General features: G+C 38.3%; 1 protein-coding gene across 1 annotated transcript in view; it reads right to left on the bottom strand.

Moving 5' to 3' along the window:
• Positions 1–22,387, bottom strand: part of Rxfp2 (relaxin family peptide receptor 2) — a 65,927-nt gene that overhangs the window by 30,174 nt on the left and 13,366 nt on the right. Inside the window, exons 2-7 of the mRNA XM_058582513.1 lie at positions 16,879–17,025; positions 14,187–14,264; positions 10,295–10,400; positions 8,997–9,068; positions 837–908; positions 149–220 (exon numbers count right to left, since the gene is read on the bottom strand). Of these exons, the coding sequence (XP_058438496.1) occupies positions 149–220; positions 837–908; positions 8,997–9,068; positions 10,295–10,400; positions 14,187–14,264; positions 16,879–17,025 (547 nt within the window). The remainder of the gene's footprint in view (positions 1–148; positions 221–836; positions 909–8,996; positions 9,069–10,294; positions 10,401–14,186; positions 14,265–16,878; positions 17,026–22,387) is intronic.

Raw genomic sequence — 22,387 nt, 5'->3', positions numbered from 1 at the left:
TCTAAACTGCTTGGGTCAAAGTGCTCCAGATTGTGTGCCAAGGAGAAACAGAATAATAAACAAGATACCTCCCAAAGTGGAAACAGCACTGTTGTGTATCATGAATACTGTGATCATTTATGAGGGAAACGAAATCTGGGATACTTACAGCCATGTTAGCTGATGCAAGTCTTTGAATACTCCAGGTCTGAGAGTAGTAATGCAGTTGTGGTTGAGATATCTACAAATAGCATGGGTGAGTTAATAACGCAAACTCAATACTCCATTTTAGTCTCATGTAATTAGAATATGAGCCACTGATGATGACTGTAAAGTATGGACATCTGCTTCTGAGAGCATTTTGCTGGCTGAGCAGAGGGGAAGACACCCAGGGATGATCAGAAGTTACAAATAACCACACGTTCAGTGTGTTCAACACGAGGGGCAGGGCAAGAGAAGTGGCCAAAAATAATGCTCAGGGTATTGCATTATGGTAGAATATAAGAGTACAATAACTAAATATGTGGGTCAATGTTTGTTTTTATTCTTTTTTGGTCACATCCTTAGTATATTAATATTTTTGGAAAGCATATAGAGATGGTTAGGAAAAAAATACCAAAATATTGTGGAAGTGACCCAAGTTGGAGAAAACAATGTTACAGAGAGTCTTCATATGTTTTCTGATAGTATCTAAATCTTTGAATAATTTTTTAAACATAATAATTAATCTGAGTATTTTGTGATAACCTGTTCCTCCTATTTCTCTACCACCAAGTCAAACCTTGAAAGCCTACCATTCTACCCTTTTAGTTTACTTAAATTTACACCCATTATTTAATCACAAAGACGTTACTCACAATATTTGCAGATTATATAATCCGAAAAATGCTTTCCTGGATATGTGTCTAAGGCAATTATGCTGAAGAAATCTGTTAGGAATAAGACAGAAGGATCAGGTAATTATGGTTTATGGGCTTTGCTAGTTTATTGAACGTGCTCTTCACTTGAAGACAATTTGTGCAATTGGCTTATAAAGCCCAAGGTCCTATTTGCATGTTGGGGGCAGGTGTTAAGTGAGAGATGGTTTTGAAGTAAGTCAATGCCTACTGTCTGATAGCACCTGTGCAATGAAATTTGGGCATCTCTGATTTGTACTGCTGAACTCTGGGGTGATATATTGTGTCTGGGTATAGTCCTATTTCTACAGGTTGGAGCTATGGCAGCCTCTTGTTCTGACTGGCAGGAGTTACTGGCCATGAGAGACTAGCCAGCCTTTTCTTCGAATTTCTCTCTCAGCACAGAATTCAGTCTTTAACTCCTCATCCCTCCTCATTCTATTCCCATGAACAAAGGAGGTGGCCAGTTTTATTCTTTTCCATTTCAAGATGCAAAGTAAGAAGCCTAAAGTGAGATAGTGAGGTGCTCAGGATTCTACCCATCATTGAACTGGGTCTACTGTGCCCCCTCAACTCACAGGATTGTGATTTACTTCATCTTTGAAGCAACTTAACAAACAATATCCTATTGATTCAGTAATAGTGCTTTCAGGATTCTCTGAGTATATAATTCCATCTCCTAGAAATAAGACAAAAGGAGGCGAGCCTTGAATTAATATTTTCTTTCTTTTTTAACATATATATTTATTTTTTAGTCATAGGTGGACACCATGTCTTTATTTTACTTTATGTGGTGCTGAGGATCAAACCCAGTGCTTCACGCATACTAGGTGCGTGCTCTACCCCTGCGCCACAATCTCAGCCCTTGAATTCATATTTTCTAAAGGCTTTCAGGGGCAGGGATTAGCCACACAAATAATAGTAACTAATTAACACACAGTTTTCTGAATGGTTTTGATTTCTCTTGTTTTGATTTGAATTGATTCCTCAAATATTACACAATATTGTCTTAATTGTCATGGTACTCTACTGCACAGTATAGGCAGAACATGTGCTTATTCCGTGTCTGGTTGCACTTTGAATTTTCTTATAAAATAATTATTCCCTAACAGAGCATTCCAGCATTTACCTTCGAATCATGAGTGTGGTACAGGGGTGCTAAGTTATTGACAGCCTTAGATCTCAAGGTAGCCCCGTAAAGCCAAGGTTAGCTTCCAGTTATTAGCAAACCCATTCTTTTAGCCCAGTATAAAAAATGTCATTTTCCTGGTGGACCACCATGTGGAAAGGGTTGGTACTACAGAGCACGTGTATTACATCTATAGTGATACACAGAACATCAATTTCAATGCTGAAAATAAACTTGAAACTCAGTGTGACCTTGTGCCCTCCCAACCCCCTATCCCCTGCACCATGTCTGTGGCGAGATGCTTCATAATACAGCACAAATTCTGCTGTTGGATTATGGTTCTACTATGAACAGGATGAACCGACATGGATCAATATCTGTTTTAGCATTTTCAGAGCCCTTGGACTGATGTAATGAAAGCTAATATGGTGAATTAGGTTACAGAAGCAAATGAGAATAGAAAAAGAATATCATACTCCAATAAAGGTATATTGAACTTTCTTTTAAATATAAAATTCATTACCTAACTAATGCTATTTATGTTTTATTTGAGATGATCAATTGAAAAGTACAATGCATATTTTACATAAATCTTAAGGGATAGGTACATTTATAATCAATTGTGAATTTGACCTTGAGTTTTTCTCTTAGTAGTCAAAGGCAATAGGAATAAAACCAATGATCTGTATGATTCACCTGATGTGTACAAACTATCTCCCTTCACTGATGTCACCTAAGCTCCTTAATTAATAAAGAGCCTCTACTCCAGTTATCTGCTCAGCTGGCTGGCTGCCTCCACATTCAGACCTCAAGTCTCAAGTCTCAGGTCTCAGGCATAGGCTGCTGAACTTAAACTCCATCTTCAGTATCTACTTTCTTCTTTGCAGAAGAGTAGCTTAGAGAATGAGAGGGGAAATATGGAGACATGATAATTTGGTGAGTGGCGACCTCCTCTTAGTCAGAACTTAGATATGAACCCATTTAATACACTTTACACTGAATGGCTTTTCTAAGAATAACTTACTGCTTCATGAATTCCTGCTGTTTCAGCTGTCAGAATTTTCAAGCAGAAACACCAGGAATTTATGTACCTGAAACTAAAGCAAATAAATGCTTTAAAGACATGCATAGGCTATTTTTTTAATGTGACAATTTGTATTCAAGAGCCAGGCAAACACCTTGAATTACATTTTGTTGCCAATGATTGCATTTAACAACAATCCAGTTGAAGAAGGAATTCCTAATTTTTATAAGGTTTGTGTTACAATGAGGAGGAGAACTGCTGTTGGTTTCCATGGTAGCAGTGATAAAGTATTAGAGTCAATCCCATAAATTGTATTTTATTTCTCTGAAAGGTCATCTGAAACTACCTTTTCTTTCTCAACTTTATTTAGTAGGTCCTGACATTTTAAAAGATTATTAAAGTGAATAAATTGACCAATGATAAAAGCATTCAGAACAGTTAAGCAACATTTATTCATCTGGCAATTAAAATTTAATTTTGATTTAGGCATTTATTTTACCCAGTGCCTACCCGACCTCAATTCTACTGTATTTAGAACATTCCTGACTGGGGACTTGCTTGACACTAAATTCTGTACTCTCTTAGGATAAATTTCAATACAGCCAAAATATGCAGACGAACTTTACTCACTCAATAGACTCAAAAACAGGTTTTTGCATGCCTTTCTCTGCTAAAACCAAATCAAATCTAGATTCTTTCACTGGTATTCAGTCTCTCCGATTATGATTAAGTGACCTCTCCAGAATATGCTACATCTTCTGTGGAAATTCGTTTTCTTTAGGCAAAATGCCCAGTTCACCCTTTTCCCAGTATCCTTTTAGTGTTCTTGGTTTATATTCCTTTGTTCTTTCTTCTAAATCTGCTCCCTACCCTCTCTTTAGTCCTGCATGTTGGTTCTCATTCATTGGGAAAACACTGATCCTCACAATGTCCATAAGTATGTATGCTATAACATCCACGGCAGGGGAGTGGGGTACTATATGGTACTGTGCCGACCCAGGAGGACCTCCAACTCAAAAGGCAGCTATGGTGGCCCAAGAGTGCTTCCTTCACAAATCAAGGATGAACGTGAGGGTTTCATGAAAACGAAATCATAGTTGACCCACGGCATGTTAAAAAATCAGAAAGAAAAGTACTCTGTGGGAAATAAAAATGTACTTCTGGTGATACAGTAGAAGTAAGAAGGTCTTTAAGAGAAGTGTAAGCTGACCTCCTGGGACTTGCTTATAATGTTGTGAGAATGTAAAGAAATAACCAGCTGGGCATGGTAGTGCACGCCTGTAATCCCAGCAGCTTGGGAGGCTGAGGCAGGAGGATTACAAGTCCCAGGCCAGCTTCAGCTACTTAGTGAGGCCCTAAGCAACTCAGTGGTTGCTTAAAAAACATAAAAGGACTGGGGATGTGGCTCAGTGGTTGAGTGCCCTTGGGATTAATCCTCAGTAGCAAAAAAAAAAAAAAAAAAAAAAGAGGAAATAACAGCATATTTCTCAACTCCTACTTTGTCCCTGTCTCTCACAGAAGGTGGCCTCAGGACTGAGGTGAATTGAAAGTATGTATGCTATGGAGGGGGGTAGGGAAAGTCCAAGATAGAATTTGTTAACCAAAAGGAAATAAAGCCCTCTAGTTTGTACAATTTATCTTAGCAATCGAGAAACACCAAAAAAACGAGAACATCAAAGCAAGACAAATTCCAGAGGAATCTGGAGCAGCTAGAAAATTAGAGATGGCCAACGTGGTTCTGATTTTTCAGAAGGGGAAGTAGTAGGTTTTACAAGTTATGGTGAATGAGCTCCAAGCAGGCCTGCTGAGCTCCTAGAACAGGCTGTTTCAATGTTGCTTTGCGAACATCTCAAAAACAAAGTGAACAGGACGGTTCATGAGAAACAGGGCGTGCCTGATTAACTTCAATTTCTTCTTTGAAAGACTGACCAGAAAAAAACATGGGATATATACCAGTAAATCTATCAGGCACTGATCAAGTGGTTTGTGATAGACAAAATAAAGAATTATATAGACCTTATCAGAAGGATGATGATGAAGGACATGTAAAGATAATTTGGCACTGTCTTCTTCAATATTTTACTTCATTACTTGGTTAAAATATTGAGTTCATCTTATTTGCAGATCACAGAAATCTGGGAGGAATAGAACACACATTGGATGATCCAAAAAGGATCATCATTTAGTAAGAAAAATTGAATGTAACAGGATGAAGCTGACTAGTGATACATCGAAGGACCCAATAGTGCCTCTTAAGTGCTAAGTGTACAAGTACAAGAGGGAGCACATGCAGCCTCAGCAGTGACTCAGATGGCATAGAATTAGAACAGTAGGGGCAAGATCCACAGGAGTTAAGGCAGGTAGTTACCAGGGGTCTTCCACATGTCATGTAAGCACTCTACCACTGACCCTAGATCCACACTCTACATTTAAAACTTTGTTTCTTGACTCCTTTTCTCCATTGTAGTTTAAGCTCCACAAAGAGGGGGCTTTTCACCCATGTTGTTGACTGCTGTATGCTTAGCGACTGGCCCCTTGAAGGCACTGATATTTGTTGATGGGATGAACGAACAGGTGGACTTTGCTGGCCTTTCCTCTCCTGTTATCCATCTGGCTCCTCCCTTTTCCTGATACCAGTTCCTGGGGATGGTTGGGTATTTACTATGTTGGTTATTTGGGCTATTGTATGTTGAACTGGGGAGAAAAACCAAGAGCAGTAGAATAAGAGGGACACAGTGGAATTGGGGCAGGGGGAGCTTTTTCTGGGAGTTTGAGGGGGAGTGGTAGGAGGAGCTAGAAATGAAAGGAAAGGGGATGGGGAGGAAAAGAGGTATAATGAAGCGTTGCTGACTTCTGTGCTGCTGTAGGATATTTGAGCAATGCTTGAAAAGGATGTGAGTTATTTTCAAATCAAAATTTGGTAGTGGATGGTTTCTTTTTTTGTTTCTCTTTTTTTGGTACTGGGGATTGAACCCAGAAGTACCTAACCATGGAGCCACATCCCCAACCCTTTTTATATGTTATTTAGAGACAGGGTTTCACTAAGTTGCTTAAGGCCTTGCTAAGTTGATGAGGCTGGTTGGAATTTGCAATCTTCCTGTCTCAGCCTTCCAAGCTGCTGGGTTCATAGGCGTGCACTATCACGCCAGGCCATAGATAGTTTCACTGATGGAAACAATACTCTTGAGATTGGATCATATGGGCTAACGCTTCCTAAGGAGCACAATCAGAAGGTTTGAGCCAGCTGTCTGACTCTGGACAGACAACCTTTCTTCCAGAATGGGATCCTTATTCCTACCCACCTCACCAACTTTGAGGACCAAAGCCTAAATAAGAACTCCAAATACTAGAATTCTTCATAAGCTTTAAAAAGTGATATCTAAATGAAAGGAATTATATTTCATCCCCTGTGCTGTATCTTGTATATAATAGACACTTAGTGTTTCTTGATGAGGGTCTCATAATCTCTTTTCTGTGAGATTCTGGGAGAAATAAATCACCTAGGAAGCATTAAATAGCAGCTCACATGGAGAGAACCCTGCTGGCTAATGTTCAGGTCATGATGTGGTACCTGAAATTCTCAGACAAGGTAGAATTAAACATTTACTTGAAGAAGTTGCCAGCTGATCTTGGTAATGAAGGTTAATCACTAGGAAAATATAGGACTTGAATTACTCCAGTGCTTGAATTACTCAGTGGACTAGCAGTTACCATACAAGAAAGTATTGACATAGAACAAAGTATGATCATTGGACAGGAAAGGACTTTGCCTGAGAAATCTTATTTTACCTCTCCGACCTAATCCTCTAGTGACCCTTCTACCTCCCCAGAAATTGGCTTTCCCCACAGCAGGGGGCAAAAGATAAAAGGGTGAATCTGCATGGGTCAGGATAGTATGAGTTGGTACAAATATAGAACAGTTTCTTTCCATCTCTAGGTCTTTTTTTTTTTTTAAATAAAAAATAAGCCCTGGTTTGAGCATGAGAAGACCTGGGCTGTAATTTTGACTCTTTCACTGTCTGATTGTAGATCTTAGATGAGTCATTTAATCGTTGTAGACTTTAGCTATCTCATGTATAATAAGTGGATCTAATTAGAAATTCTTACAGCTTCTATGACACTTGATGATAGAATTGGCTCAACTGTCCACAAAGGCCATGTGTTAAAGGCTTGGTCCCCAAGTTGGTGCTACTGGGAGTTGGTAGAACCTTTAGGGGGTGGGGTCTAGTTGGAAGTCTTCAAGTCATTGGGGTTGTTCTGTTGAAGGTGATAGTGGGACACCAGCTCTTTCTTCTTCCTCATTCTCTTTCACTTCTTGATGTTGATCACGAGGTGAGATGTGCTTCCATGTGCTTCCACAATGATGTACTGCCACAGGCCCAAAGCAACAGGGCTGACCATTCATGGACTAAAACCTTCAAAATACATTTGTCATGGACTTAACCATAATAAACCTTTTCTCTTTATTAGTTGATTATTCCGGGTATTTGTTATAGTGATGAAGAACTGACTAACAACTTTATCAGCTACCCTGAAACAAGATGTTTCCACCTTTTCTTTATACTAGTACTATTTTATTGTTTCCCCCTTGAGCATAATTTCAGCATTGCAAGAACAATATTGATTCACAGAATGAACGTGCTGTGATTTTAAGAGTTTCCAGGAAGATTAGAAGCACTGTGGTTAAGATTTCCTCTCCAGGGGAGCCTAGAAGCCCAGAGTTAATGCATAGCTACACCAGTGAGACAATGACAATTTTACCACATGTTCTTGGATGGTACAGAAGTCCTAACTGCAGCTGGGATTTACAGAGGTGATCTTCAAACTCAGGTCTCATACGAGACCACCTGATGGACTTCCTTCACTGACTTCCTTTCTTTTATGAGGGAATCCGTCCTTGGGATTCATGAACGTGGAATCATTGTTGGTATTTCTACCCAAAGATTCAGATCATTTTTGTCTGGTAGTTTATTTTGCAAATTTCATACAGCTAGAGACTTTTCTTCTATGCTCCGTGTCAAAGGAAAAAACACAAAGATGAAGATACAAGCATGCACAGCATTAGCCTGCTGATTTTGTTATCTAGACTAATGGTCCTATTGGCAGGTATAGCTCTCTAGTGCTCCTGGGGTACTGACCAGACACTAACCCACCTTACAGAGGAATCATATATGAACCTGTATATATTTCACCTATTAAATATGAAAATGAAGTATCCCATTTTGCTGATAGGAATGTCCTTTCCCTCTATCCAATGCAACTTTTCAATTAAATTGCTTCGTTGTGAAGAAGATGGTAAGTTATTCATCATCATAAGGTTGCTTAGTGAGTAAGGTATCAAAGAAAACCATATGCATAATATTAAGAGACAATTCATGAAAACTGTGGTGGAGATTGATGATTCATCCCTAACCTCCAACAGAGACCACCTCTATATTTCCCAATCCCAGTTATCTTTCTTGGATGATGCTGGAAGCATATTTGCCCTTTCTTTCTCACTGAATTCTATATGCTGACTATGCACCACTACTTATTGATTTTCTCTTTCCTCAGATATGTTAATGTACTGATTGTACTAGAAATGTGTTTTTGCCCCTATTACCCTGGGGAGGTAGTCTCTGTATCCTGAGTTTTAAGTGATTTGACTGTTGTTATCTATGCTTTCACTACAGTACATGTATTGCCTCTGCATTGTTATTTTCCAAAACTTCTTAAGGAAAAATATGGACCTATGTAATTTCCTATTGAAATATTTATCTCAACTCTAAGTTAACTCTCTGAAAAAGTTTAAAATAAAATCAGTTCATCCACTTTAAATTATGGAGTGGAAAGATTTCATACTTTTAAATATTTTATTTTCTAATCTTAAATTTACAAACATAAATTAAGTGATAAAGATGATAAACTTCATGTTTCATTTTGTTTTTATAAGGGTTTTTCCATAAATATGCTATTAATAGCTACTTACATCTTTTTAAGTTCTTTGTATTTGGTGAAAACTTTATCTGGAAGACTGTGGATTTTGTTTTTCTTTAGAGACCTAAAATAAAGTAAAGGAGACTTTATTATGGATTTTTATGGCCAACCAGACTCTTTTCTAGAAGCTGCATGACTGGGAAAAGAATATTTGCTGAGGCTCCATGGTACTAAACACACATTTGAACGTGACTATAACTGAAAACTTTTCACTGGAGAATAAAAATTCAGATAGAAAAACAAAGGTACAGTCATGTCAGCTTAGCCATGGGACATATTCCGAAAAGTGTATTGTGAGGTGATTTTGTCACCTGGAACATCAGAAAGTGTGCTTACAAATGGGATGTGTGAAGCCTAAAAGACATACTACTTTACAGTTAATTTTTTTAATAAGTAGAAGGGGTGCATTCTACAATGACAATATAAAGTATAGGATAGCAAATACTTAAACCAGTAGCACAGTCATTTATTATCATTATCAAGTGTTGTACGTGATACATAATTGTATGTGCTATGCTTTCATATGAGTGGCAGCACAGTAGGCTGATTTACACTAGCATTACTACTAGTAGCTGTGCTAAGATATCACAATGACTATGGCATTCCCAGGCAAAGGAATTCTTCCGTTCTATTATGATCTTACAGTACCACTGTTAGACATGAGATCCTTCATGCATCGCATGACTGAAGTTTGCAAATATTTTACAAATTTAGCCAGTTAGTAGAATAAACGGGAGAATCTATGGTGATTCAACTTTTTCTTTTACTCTCTGGATAAGTTAATAAAACACAACAACCAAAAGCAAAACAACCAAAGATCCTAACTAACTCAAATATGCTCAAATGATGACGTGATAGCAGAGTTCTGAGGCTCTTGAAAATTTCTAGCAAAAAGCAGAAAAGTTTGCATGATATGATAGAACTAGCTCATTGATCTTTCATTCCATCTTGGATGAATTATAAACATTAACAATGAGATGGCATAAGTGAGTGTGTTTGCTTTTTAACATTTCAGCACAGGCAGATTAGTAGCAATACATAAATTACAAAATACATAAATCAGAAAATAATTAAAATAAGTGCTCCAGGTCTCAGGCATTTGTGAGCTGAATATTACCAGATCTAATCTAATGTACAGTGTTGAAAACATGTCCCTCTTATAGATGAAGCATGCAGAATTCTCTGACGACTGGTTTTAAATGGAATTTCTATTATTTTTTTCTGATATAATTCCACTGGAGGGTTTTCTTGTGACTTTAGGGACAAATATCATCCCGATACTGTACTCACAGTAGTGTCACGTTGGTGGAAATCACAGGCACAGACTGCAGGCCGGCATTTACACATTCCAATTCGGTTTCCTTGCAGTCACAGTGTTGTGGATACTGGTTTAAAACTAGGAGCAAAAAGAGAAAGGTTTTACTTGGGGCAAAAAATGCATTTTTGTATTTATGACTTTGTTAGAATAACAAGCTTTGTCCTCTTTTCATCAAATACATAAAATTCACATCTGTTAAATGGACTTATTTAGTGCATAATAAAAGCAAATAAGCATTCTCTCCTAGTCCATAGAGTATGGACTAGTGTGGTGTTCAACTCAGTTCTAGCTTTCAGTGGTCATATCAGAGGTGTTTAACAGGTGAGTAGAAAGAAGTCACAGACATGTTCAAATAGCATAGAATCATATGGTAAAGCAAGACTATGTTCTTTTCAATGAAATTTATTAGTATGATTGAATAAATCACAATGGAAATGATTGGGTCAGTTGAATCCAACAGCACAAAATAGTTGCTAATAAATTTTTATTGATTAAAATTTATCTCACATTATTTTTCCCCTGTCAGACTTAGACCTGTGAGAAGAATTAGACACAGATTCTGCCACAGCCACTAATGTGCCCTATTAAAATCAATCCAATCAGATATCCTTTCATTTTGGCTCTTTGGTTTTTCTTATAATTAATTTTTAAAATTTGTTCTTTTTAGATATACATGATAGTAGGTGAATTTTGACAAATTATATATACAAAGATTATAACTTTTTGGTGCATTTGTATGTGAACATAGGAAAGTTATGTGGTTCTTTGTTTTTCATTACCACGAAGTTGAAAGTAGAAACTAGAAGTCGTAGAAGTTGTTTACAAAAAATTAAAGTTGTGTATAGTTGAGAAAACCAAAGATCCATCTATCTGAATAAAGAAAATGTTTTCATAATTTCCTCCGAAGGAACTTACAGAATTATTAAGATAATGGCATACAAAGTAGTATGCCAAAGGAATATTTGGAGGGACAAGGCCGGGTTGGTCCATGGAACAATCACAGTGTGTGTACGTGTGTGCTTGTGTTAGAGTAAGAGACAGAAGGGGAGGAAGGGGAAGAGAATATTTCTGGAATCTTTGCTTTCTTCACTAACCTTATGGATATTGATTTGATGCAGCTAACAAAGTGAGATTTGTGAATTTTAAATTTATATTTTTCATTATTTATTAAAATATGTCCTGCTTCTTTTAGATCACTTTTAAGACAAATGTTCTTTGAACAGTGAATTTAATAGCCAGAAAACTTATTATTGAGTACCTACTTAATGCAAAAGATACTTATAGTGTATGAAGTTTAGAAAATATTTTATGTTATCTATAGCAATATGCTAATTAGCTCAACTCTAAAGATAATGTAGGTATGATTAATTCAGTGTTTGTTCACATCAAGAAGATTAAGGTTAAACTTTTAGATTAAAAACCTGTGGTTAGAAACTCTTACTTGTTACATACAAGAGGAAGTGAGGGGAAAGGGAAAAATAATACAAGGGGACAAATGAATGTCAGTAGAGGGGGCAGAGAGAGAAGAGGGGAGGGGAGGGGAGGGGGGATAGTAGAGGATAGGAAAGGCAGCAGAACACAACAGACACTAGCATGGCAATATGTAAATCAATGGATGTGTAACTGATGTGATTCTGCAATCTGTATATGGGGTAAAAATGGGAGCTCATAACCCACTTGAATCAAAGTGTGAAATATGATATATCAAGAACTATGTAATGTTTTGAACAGCCAACAATAAAAAATTAAAAAAAAAGGAAACTCTTACTTGATAATAAAAGGATTTTATATGGTCAAGCTGTGTGTTGTCTAAACCAGAAATGTGGGTATAACCCTTCACCTTCCTGCCCTGCAGCCCAGTCTGCTTGCAGGTTCTATGAATTTTCTGAAAGGTCTCTTGCATCTCCTTCTACTTCACCTGTCCTTATGGCATTTTCTGGGCTCAAATTCGTAGTGTTTTCCAGAGCATCGTAATACACATGATAATCAATATCTCCTTTTTCATTCTTTCTGTTTAATCAGCATGATTAGCATTTTGGCCCAAATAATTTTTTTGTTGTGGAGGCTGTTGTGGGCACCACAGGATGCTCAGCAGGACCTCTAGCCTCTGCCCACTGGATGTCAACACAACCCACTCTGCTCTAGCTTGGATCATCAGCAATATCAGCCAATACTGTCCAACACAGTTGTCCCAGCTGAGATTTGCTGTTCTCACCCATTCTCTGCAACACTGATGGAGGAATTTTCCTCACATTTATTTCTGACCATGTGTTCTCTCTCTTTACTAAAAAAAAGAGAGAGAGATATAAAACAAAAACCTAACCCAAACCAACCAAACACAAAGGTCCACAACTTGAGTGACTGCCCATGGGGTATAGCAGTAAGTTCCAAATTGGGATCTATATGAGTCAACCCCTTGTAGCTGAGAAAGAAAATATTAAAATTTTTAGTTACATTTATTCTAATTTTATCCTTTCTAATTTGTGTACATTATATGCAATTAAGTATACAATAAGTGAGCTATATATAAACTAGCACTGTATAACATCCAGTCAGTCATCTCTTGATATCTGGGGGAGACTGGTTTCAGGAACCCAATGGATATCCAAATCTGTAGATGCTCAAATTCCTTATATAAGATGTTTCATTATTTGCAATAGAACCTACACACATCCTCTGGTATGCTTTAAACCATCTTTACATTACTTATAATCCCTTATGATACAATGTAAATAATTATTATATTGTATTTTTTAGGGGATAGTGACAAGAAAAAAAATCTGTACAAGTTTAGTACAGACACAATTTTTTTCAGGATATTTTAATTTATAGCTGGTTGAATCCATAATTATAACTATGGATACAGAAGACTGATTGTATACTGTTAGTATAGCATAATGTATATTGAATTACATATACCATATATAATATATGCATATAACATATATGTGTTATATATATTATTCTATATAATATATAGAATAATTATATATAATATTATTATGTATATGTTATATATATTATTACTGCTATGATGTGAAGCATGTGTGGGCTGAGACCACATCTTAGTTACCACTGTACTTCAATACCTAAGGGGTTAGAAAGTATTGAGTGCTTAATATCTTTGTTGAAGGAAATAATGAAAGGGAATGAGAACCTTACTGTTTGTCAAAACTATTCAATATTCATATATTCCTGTAATCATACACTAATACATAAAATAAACATGAGTACAGATGGTCATTTTCTTCTATTATTTTAGTCCCATGGACAGAGGGTAGAAGAGTTGGCCAGCAAAATACATTAAACTGAAATTAAAATTCAGAAGCAAATTTATTGCACTACAGTAGTCCCCACTTATTCACAAGGAACACAATCCAAGACCTCCAGTGGATGTCTGATACCACAGATATTATGAAACTTTACACACACACACACACACACACACACACACACACACACATATATATATATATATGTATATGTATATATATATATATATATAAATCACTTTTATTCTAAAATATTTACTTATGGTAAAGTTTAATCTGTAAGTTATGCCAGTGAGAGATGAATAATAATAAAATGAACAATTATAACAACATATCATAATAAAAGTTATGTAAAGGTGGTCTCTCTCCAAAACATTATCTTTATTATCTACAGTGCTGGGAGTCCAACCCAGGGCCTTGGGAATGCAGAGCAAGCACTTTACCACTGAGCTACATTCCCAAGCCCTCAAAATACTCATTTTAGACTGCAGTGAAACATAAAGAGGGGGAACTGCTGTACTCATAAAAATACACCCACCACAAGTCATGTTTTTTGAAATGCGGATACTGTCTTTGAACCAATACCACTTACAGCACTCCTGTGTTAATGTCACGTTATTAACATTTCCAAGGACTGTGCCAAATATGGTTGCCCATCCACTAGTGTCACCTGTGAAACGGTGATTAATACGTCAGTTATTCTAGAAATCAGAATCATATTATAAAACAAAAGTATAAAAATTTAATAATGAAATGAAAATTTGTTTAAGCAATAGAATGACCAATATTTTAAATACATAGTAAGAGAGAAAAAGCTAGGCAAGCATCTGTGGGATTTTCCTTTTTTATAATTACAAATAGTTCAGATATATTTATCATAAAATGAAGAACACATGTATATAATTATTTTATATAAGTGTCTTGAAGATATCACCCATTTCTAATCCTGATATTTTAAGTGTTTGACCTTAATTTTGAGGACCTCAGAAGAAAATAAAATCTGAATTTTCTTTTTGTCATATATGTATACTGCCCCAGGTTTATGTAGACTCATGCTTGATAGATATGGTAGATTCTGCAAAATTTACATCATCTGAACTTTTAAAATTTTATTTTGTTTTGTTGCTAAGGATTGGACCCAGGGCCTTGGGTATGCTAAGCACATGCTCTATCCCTGGGCTAGCCCTCAACTAAATGACCTTTAGCAAAAAGCAAAACCAAAGTGCTCATTAATAAAGGGTAAATTAATTAAATTAATAAATTAATAAAGTCCTGTTGAAAAAAGTATTTACTCAATTTGCCATGAATAAGCGTCAATCTTCATATGTTCATACGAACTGTTTATTTGCCAAGTATCCTTTTTTAGTGATAAAATCACATTTTTTTTACAAAAAGGAGAATTAATTTTGAAGCATCATTACTTGAGCACATGCTATGTAAATGATAAGATCTGCATTATAATGTATGATGCTTAAGTTTACACAAATCAAAAAGCAAATTTAAGTAATTGCCAACAGACTTCCTTGATCCCTGCAATCTTTAATTTAGTTCTGCTTCTGATTAATATCCTCTGTGATTCCACTATGATGCCTTCAATTGTGTTATAAGCACCTTCAGAGGCATTATTTAATTTGACCTCAGAACATTCTCATGAGGGAGATAAATACCATGTCCCTGATTCTCATGCAGCAAACTGGAGATCTCTTTGAGTGACTTGCTCATTGGCATCCAGAGAGCTGCCTCCAAAACTGAGCGCGTGATTAAGTTCCTACTGTGTCCTCTACTATTCTAGGCTCTGAGGACAGCAAAACAAGTGAGACATGGGCCTCTTCCCAAGGTGTTTATGTCTAGAAAGAGAAACAGGTGAAAAGATAAGACAGGTCACTTCAGTGTTTGTAGAGATAAGCCCAGGGGGCTCTAGCAAGAGAGAGAAACTGCACCCATTCGAGAGTGAGAGAAGCTTCACTGGGGCCAACTTAGTGTGTCCCCTCTCAGGGGAGGGGACTCCTGAATGAGTCTTAGAGGAGAAGTAGGAAGGTGGGAAAAAGGGAAGATGCGTGAGTAACCCCGGCAGGAGGGTGGATGACAGACAGACAGCTGGCACTCCTGGGCTCTGCTGCCCTACTTTGATTGTTGGTTGGGCCTTCTATGGCAGAACACACACAGGATTCCTGCAGATTCCGCAGGTCTGTGTCTACTGTGGGACTAACTAGACATTGCAGACTCTATATCACTTCCCTACACAGAAAAATAAATGTTAATTTGGACAATGTTAAATTGGCAAATATATAGACCTAACATTGGCCTGTATGATCCAATGTGATCTGGCTGCTGTGTGCCTCTTCATCCCCTATGCATATCCTTATCTAGTCTGCTTATACCACCCTGGCTTTTCTATTCCTCAAACCTGTCATTTTATTTTGTTCAACCTCAGGGCCTTTGGACTGGCTATTTCCTTTGCCTGGAATTCTATATCCTCCAGAATGTTTTGTGACTTCTTTCTTTTGTTTCGTTTAGTTTTCAGTTCAAACGTCACCCTCTTAAAAAGATTTTCTCTGCTTATATCTTTAAAGTGTTCTTCCCTCCAAGTCACTTCCATCTCATTGTGCTGTTTTATTTTCTTCATGGCTCATATCAGTCTGAGTATTTAAGTCATTAATTCAGGTTTATTATCTTCTTAGTTCACACTATCCATGTTCATATTGACCTTGACAAGGTCAAGACGCTTGTCTTCCTTGAGCTAACTGGTCCCAATGATTGGAAAGCCCCGGGCACATTGTCGACACTCAATATAGGTCTGTTCAGTCAATTAATTCTCTAGGTGACTTCATTCACATCTTATGGGTAGTCTCACAGCTGATTCAAATGACCAGCCATAGGAGGTGACAGTCATAGGATTCCTTAAAATTAAAATGAGTACTCAAGTAGATTTTTAAAATGCAGTTTCGATTTTCACAAAATATAACATTTCATAATCCTGTGTATCTCATTCAAGCAAGTTCTCCATATGAAAATACAAGTCGTTACCACAAATTGGGGAGTATTTGCATTAAAAAGAGTTTGCTTAGGGAACACCAAATCATCTCTGCCAGGTCTCTGCAGATCACTGTCCAGCTGGCCACAGTTCGGGGGCTCAGCAGGAAGGCACGTGTGCTGTGGGGGGATCTGGGGGAGGGGGATGGAGGTGGGGGTGTGTAGGGGTGTGTGGTGGCGGGGTGGGGGTGTGTGTGGGGTGTGTGGGGGTGGTGGGGATGGGGGAGTGGACTCGACATGGGACTACTCACCGCAGTTCTCCTCATCTGCGCCGTTGCCACAGTCGTCCACACCGTCACAGTGAAAAGCCCGGGGCAAGCACTTGGTCAGATTCCCACAGGGAAAATACCCTTTTTGGCACAAAGGAGGGATTGTACTGCCTTGAGTCAGTGCGAAGTCTATGTGAAAGGGGGGACAGAAATCTCGTGTAAGAGAACCAAGTGTGACCACGGCCGAGCCCTTTCTGTCCCGTTGACTTTTTAAAAGAAGCTCAAGTTGCCTCTGTCCGCTCTTCTTGGTAGCCGCTGCTGTGGCATCCTGAGTGACACCAGTTTAACTGACGATGACCCACCCGGAGGTAACACACACTATCCCGAGAACGGGAACAAGGTTCATTTTGAATTTTCGCATTTCAGCTGAGTGATTTTAGCCAGAGCCAAAGGTATTGTCTGACTTCTGCTTGAAATCAAGGAGTGGTCCACAGTTGGAAGCAAAAAGGCAAAACCGTGAGTGAGTAGGATTGAACAGATAGATGGAAGGATCTGAGGTGAATTGTGATTAAAAAGTAGACATATGCAAAAGAACTGTTGGAGTATGAGGGAGAAATCCTGCACCCTATTAAAATTATATCTAACACTTATTGAGTTTACTGTGCACCAGGCACATGGCACAGTACTTAACTAAGCACTTTGTTAATCCTTCTTTCAGTCTAAGGGTGGGTGGTGTTATTCTTCATGTTTTAGGATAAGGGAAGTTGAACATTTTGCCTGTCATTCACCTAGAAAGTGACACAGGGAAGGTCTACCTCCTCTTAACCCATTGGGCTCAGAGGATACCAATCAAGTCTGAAAACTTCATTCCAAAAAGCACAAGCCCTCTATGAAGACGACTTAAAAATCATCTTCTATGCAGGGAACATAAGAACAAGGAGAACTGCACACATTCTAGGTTGAGTAAAAGAGTACAAGAAGGAAATACGATGAACACTTACACAAGTATTGTATCTATGGAAAGGATGGACAAAACATTTCAGAAATTTAGATGTACGAGACATTCTTTCAATTGTAAGAGAGTATTTTCCAGAAAATAAAGAGACATGTTCTTTGTAAATGGACTTTATAAAATCATAGAAGTCTGTGTGTTTTTTTTTTTTTTTTCTGAGAAAGGTATTCAAGTTGAAATTTCACAGAAGTTGATGTAGGGAGAAGGTGGAGAGGAATGGTCATAGTTCCTGAGGACTCACTGAAGGGAGCCGGACAGATGTTGGCAAAGCGTTCCCAGCCACGCCACTGAAGGCCAGCAGGGTGACCAGGAGTTTCTTCGGGCTGGTTCAGGGAATGAAGCTTTCTTAACATACCAAAGATAGAGAACAGACTTTCATGGAGCATCTACTTTGTATCCTGGGTCTTTCTAATTATTTTATTGCATGTCAATGGCGACTGTGCCTAAGGGTGTGATGACCTCTATGTAACAATGAGAGAAGACAAACTGGGTAACATAAAGGCACTTCTATTCTGGTTCTTGGGGAAAATGCCCTTGTGGGGCTTGGGCCCTCTAGCAAATGCTGCCTTGAGGCCAGGCATCTTCTTCCAGACTCCGTAGACTCTCCTAATGTAGGGAAAGCTGCTGGCCCTCCTGGTTTGACAAATGATGCATTTGGTAAAGGGCAGGAGCAGGTTTGGGCACTAAAGCTCTATCTGAATAGCAAATGTATGTTAAGCCTTCAGTGACATCATTAGAGAGGATGAGTGGATTATTTGAGCTTTAGTGGTTTAGACCAGATGACCCTGGAGATTCAGCAAGTGCATAAAAACAGAGCCGCTGGCCGTCCTCAGGGGGCACCTGAATGTCATTGTTCAGTCTCTCAAGTATCTGCTGCTGCATCTTCTGGGCCTTCCTGCTAGAGGAGGCTAACCTGCAGCATGGCCCTAGCATGATCTCCTGCCTCCTACCTTTTGTTTGTATAAAAGCAAAATATTTTCTCTGTGCTTGCTGCAGTTGCAGATGAATGATTTAGTCTCAGCAACCAGGCACAAGGCCAGTCAAGTCGTGACTATTTTAGGAAGAGTTTCTTCGCTGTGTGGCTCTGGAGGTTGGCCTGGTAAACATGTTCACATGGGGGAGGCCAACTGAGCCACAGACCTTAACATCTCTTAATTTTTTGTTTGTAAAAATTTCTATAGAAGGCAGATTTCTAAAACTTAGTCATCTTCTTACACTTGGAATGTGAATAAATGAGATTTGCTATATCTTAGTGTGGTAGCTTTGAAATTTTTTAAGACAGTAACTCACAGAAATAAATTTTACACACACTAACCCCTCACTCACACATCCATCTACATCTATGTACATACCCAAACACACCCACGTTTCTTTCCCTCCATATACCTCTAGACACCTCTGCATACACCCATCACACCCATGCTCCTGCACATTCCACACGCCCCCAATATACTTACACAATGAAAACAGAATTTCTTGAAATATTACTTAACCTTTTACTGTCTGTGATGAACTCTGAAAATAATAATAATAATAATAATAATAATAATAATAATAATAATAATAATAATAATTGATACTAGGGATTGAATTCAGCCACATCCCCAACCGTTTTTTAAATATTTTATTTAGAGACAGAGTCTCTATTAGTTACTTGGGGCCTTGCTAAGTTGCTGAGGCTGGCTTTCAACTTGAGATCCTCCTGCCTCAGCCTCTTGAGTCCCTGGGATTATAGGCATGTGCCACCATGCCCAGCTATTATTCTATCTTATTCACTTGAAAAGAGATCACAAGTCACTAAATTGATTCATGATCCACGAATGAAATTCAATCAACTCTTCAAAGCACCAGAGCTGGATTAAGATTCTTCCTGCCACTCATTATGTGATCTCGAGTGAGCTATTTCACTTCTTCAAATCTTTGTTTCCTTAGATTTAGGGAGGGGTTACTGTGAGTCTTTTTTGGGGGGATAGGTCCGGTGGGCCCAGCATCCTCTATAGTACACAAGCATTAAATACGGGGAATGCCTGGCTCAGAGTGAACCCTGGCACACAGGCAATCTCAACTCAAGGTACAAAACCAGGATTTTAAGAAGGAAGCTCTAGCCAGGCATGGTGACGAATACCTGTAATTCCAGTGACTCAGGAGGCTGAGGCAGGAGGATCCCAAGTTTAAAGGCAGCCTCAATAACTTAGCAAGACTCTGTGTCAAAGTAAAAGATAAAAAGTACTGGGGATGTAGCTCAGTGTTAAAGCACCCTTGAGTTCAATCCCCAGTACCAAAACCCAAAACAAAGAAACAAAAAGAAGTAGCTCTGCAACATGAGAGCTTACTGTGCCTTCCTTAATGTTTTAAGATTTTGTGTGGCTTCTATCTGTGAAAGAAAAAAACCTAGACTATAACAGAAGCTTCTCCTACTTCTTCATGTTTACTCTATTTCAAAAGTCATATGACATGATTTTTATTTTAAGCCATCTCAAATTCCTTTTCTTTCTTTCTTAATTTTTTTTTGTAGATGGACACAATACTTTTACTTTATTTATTTTTATGTGGTGCTGGGGATTGAACCCAGTGCTTCATGTATGTTAAGCTAGCACTCTACCCCTGAGCCACAACCCCAGCCTCTCAAAGAGGGAGCAGGGCGTGATGGTTGGGAAGGAGGAATGCAAGTTCAAGGCCAGCCTCAGCAACTTATCTAGGCCCTAATCAACTTAGTGAGACTCTTTTTTTTTTTTTTAATATTTATTTTTTAGTAGTTAGACACAATAGCTTTGTTTTATTTATTTATTTATTTTTTAATGTGGTGCTGAGGATCGAACCCAGGGCCTTGCATGTGTTAGACGAGCGCTCTATTGCTGAGCCATAACTCCAGCCCCAGTGATATCCTATTTTAAAATAAAAAATGAAAAGGGCTGGGGATGTGGCTCAGTGGTTGAGCACCCCTGAGTTCAACCCCCGGTACAAAAAAAAAAAAAAAAAAAAAAAAGAAAGTGTTGAAGGAAGGTTGTAAATAATCAATAAGCAGTAAAAATGTCCTTTCAATCTCTTGATCGTAATATTTTCTTAACATTTGGAAGGGAAGATGAAGCATTGGATGGAAGGGAATTTTTAAATGGGAGGCTGAGGCTGTCTGGGTACCACACTGTGAGACTGGGATGTCCTTCCTTCTGGAGTTCATTCTGAAGATTTTGTGAGTCCTTTGAGGGCTGGACCCAAGTACATGCCTTTCCTCAGATGCAGACTCAGCTAGAGGCAGAGGAAGACCAGCAGCCAACTTTCGCGGATAAGAGGATTCAAGATTATTTCCTTATCCTCAGAATATTAAGTGTCATTTAGTGAGTATGGACAAAGGGAGGGGAAGCGAGAGACAGCCATGCATGGAGAGACCTGCCGATTGTGTTTCTCATAATTCCCCGTTTCCCACCCCAGAGTGGCATTGTCCCAAAGGCATTTCAAGTAAAAATTGTATATGGAAAAAAAATAAATGAATCAGATCTACTTCTTATCCTTTGCCCTCTGCATCCTAAATCTCTATTTTCTATCTAGTGTCTGGTATTATGTGGCACTCAATATTTTTTTTTTTTTAAATAAGTGAACTAATGGGTCATTTGGAAATAAAAAATGTAATTGAAGAAGGAGACCCTTTCAAAATTTAACCTTCCAAAAGTTGCAGGCTTATGTTTTTATTCTCATGAAAAAATATTGTCTAGTGTTCAATGCACTTCCTTGATCATTCTGATCTGTCATTATCAAATTTAAATGATAATGAAGAGCCCCTGCTGGATTTTGGCACATACTGAAAAACAAAACAAAACAAAAAACTGGCTTGTTATCTGTAGGAGGCATATTCTGCTGTCTATTCCTTCTGCCATCTGTGGAAGTAGAAAGAGACAGTTTTATTGAAATTTGGAGATTATAAAAATGGAGGATGCCTACATCAAAGCAATATTGATAGCTTCCACAGCCATTTCTATGGGATCCCTGCCAAACACACAGCTGAGGGGAGATGGGAGCATGTGAAAGAAAATTGCTCAGTAATAGTCCCTCCTCTCTCTCCAGTCAATATTTTGGACATGTCCATGCAAAAGGCTTATAAAACAACTCCATGATAGCCCTTGGAAGCCCAGGGGACGGCAGTTCAAGGGGATTTTTTGCTGTCCACCAACACTTGCCCTGAGTTATTGGGAACCAACAGATGAGAATGGTATTCTAGCTCTCAGTTTAAAGAATCAGTGAAAAGTCAGGTGCATGCCTGTAATCCCAGCCACTCAGCAGGCCGAGGCAGGAGGATCGTGAGTTTAAAACCAGCCTCAGCAATTTCATGAGGCCCTAATCAACTTAGTGAGACTTTGTCTCAAAACAGGGCTCAGTGGTTAAGAGCCCCAGAGTTCAATCCCTGATACCAAAAATAAATAAATAAATATGGAGACAGGCAAGTCCCTCTTTGCTTAGACTGGTTTTCTGCTGATGGTAATCACAGGCAGAGCTGAGGAAAGCCCGTGTCCTCTCACCCTGCAGCTCTGGCTGACACTCTCCCAC

This window comes from Marmota monax, unplaced genomic scaffold, assembly GCF_021218885.2.
Source record: "Marmota monax isolate L192 unplaced genomic scaffold, Marmota_monax_Labrador192_F-V1.1 WCK01_AAM20220418_F8-fsc00011, whole genome shotgun sequence".
In the NCBI taxonomy this organism is placed as follows: domain Eukaryota; kingdom Metazoa; phylum Chordata; class Mammalia; order Rodentia; family Sciuridae; genus Marmota; species Marmota monax.
The sequence above is the reverse complement of the archived record's forward strand: the minus strand, read 5'-3'. Positions and strand labels throughout refer to the sequence as shown.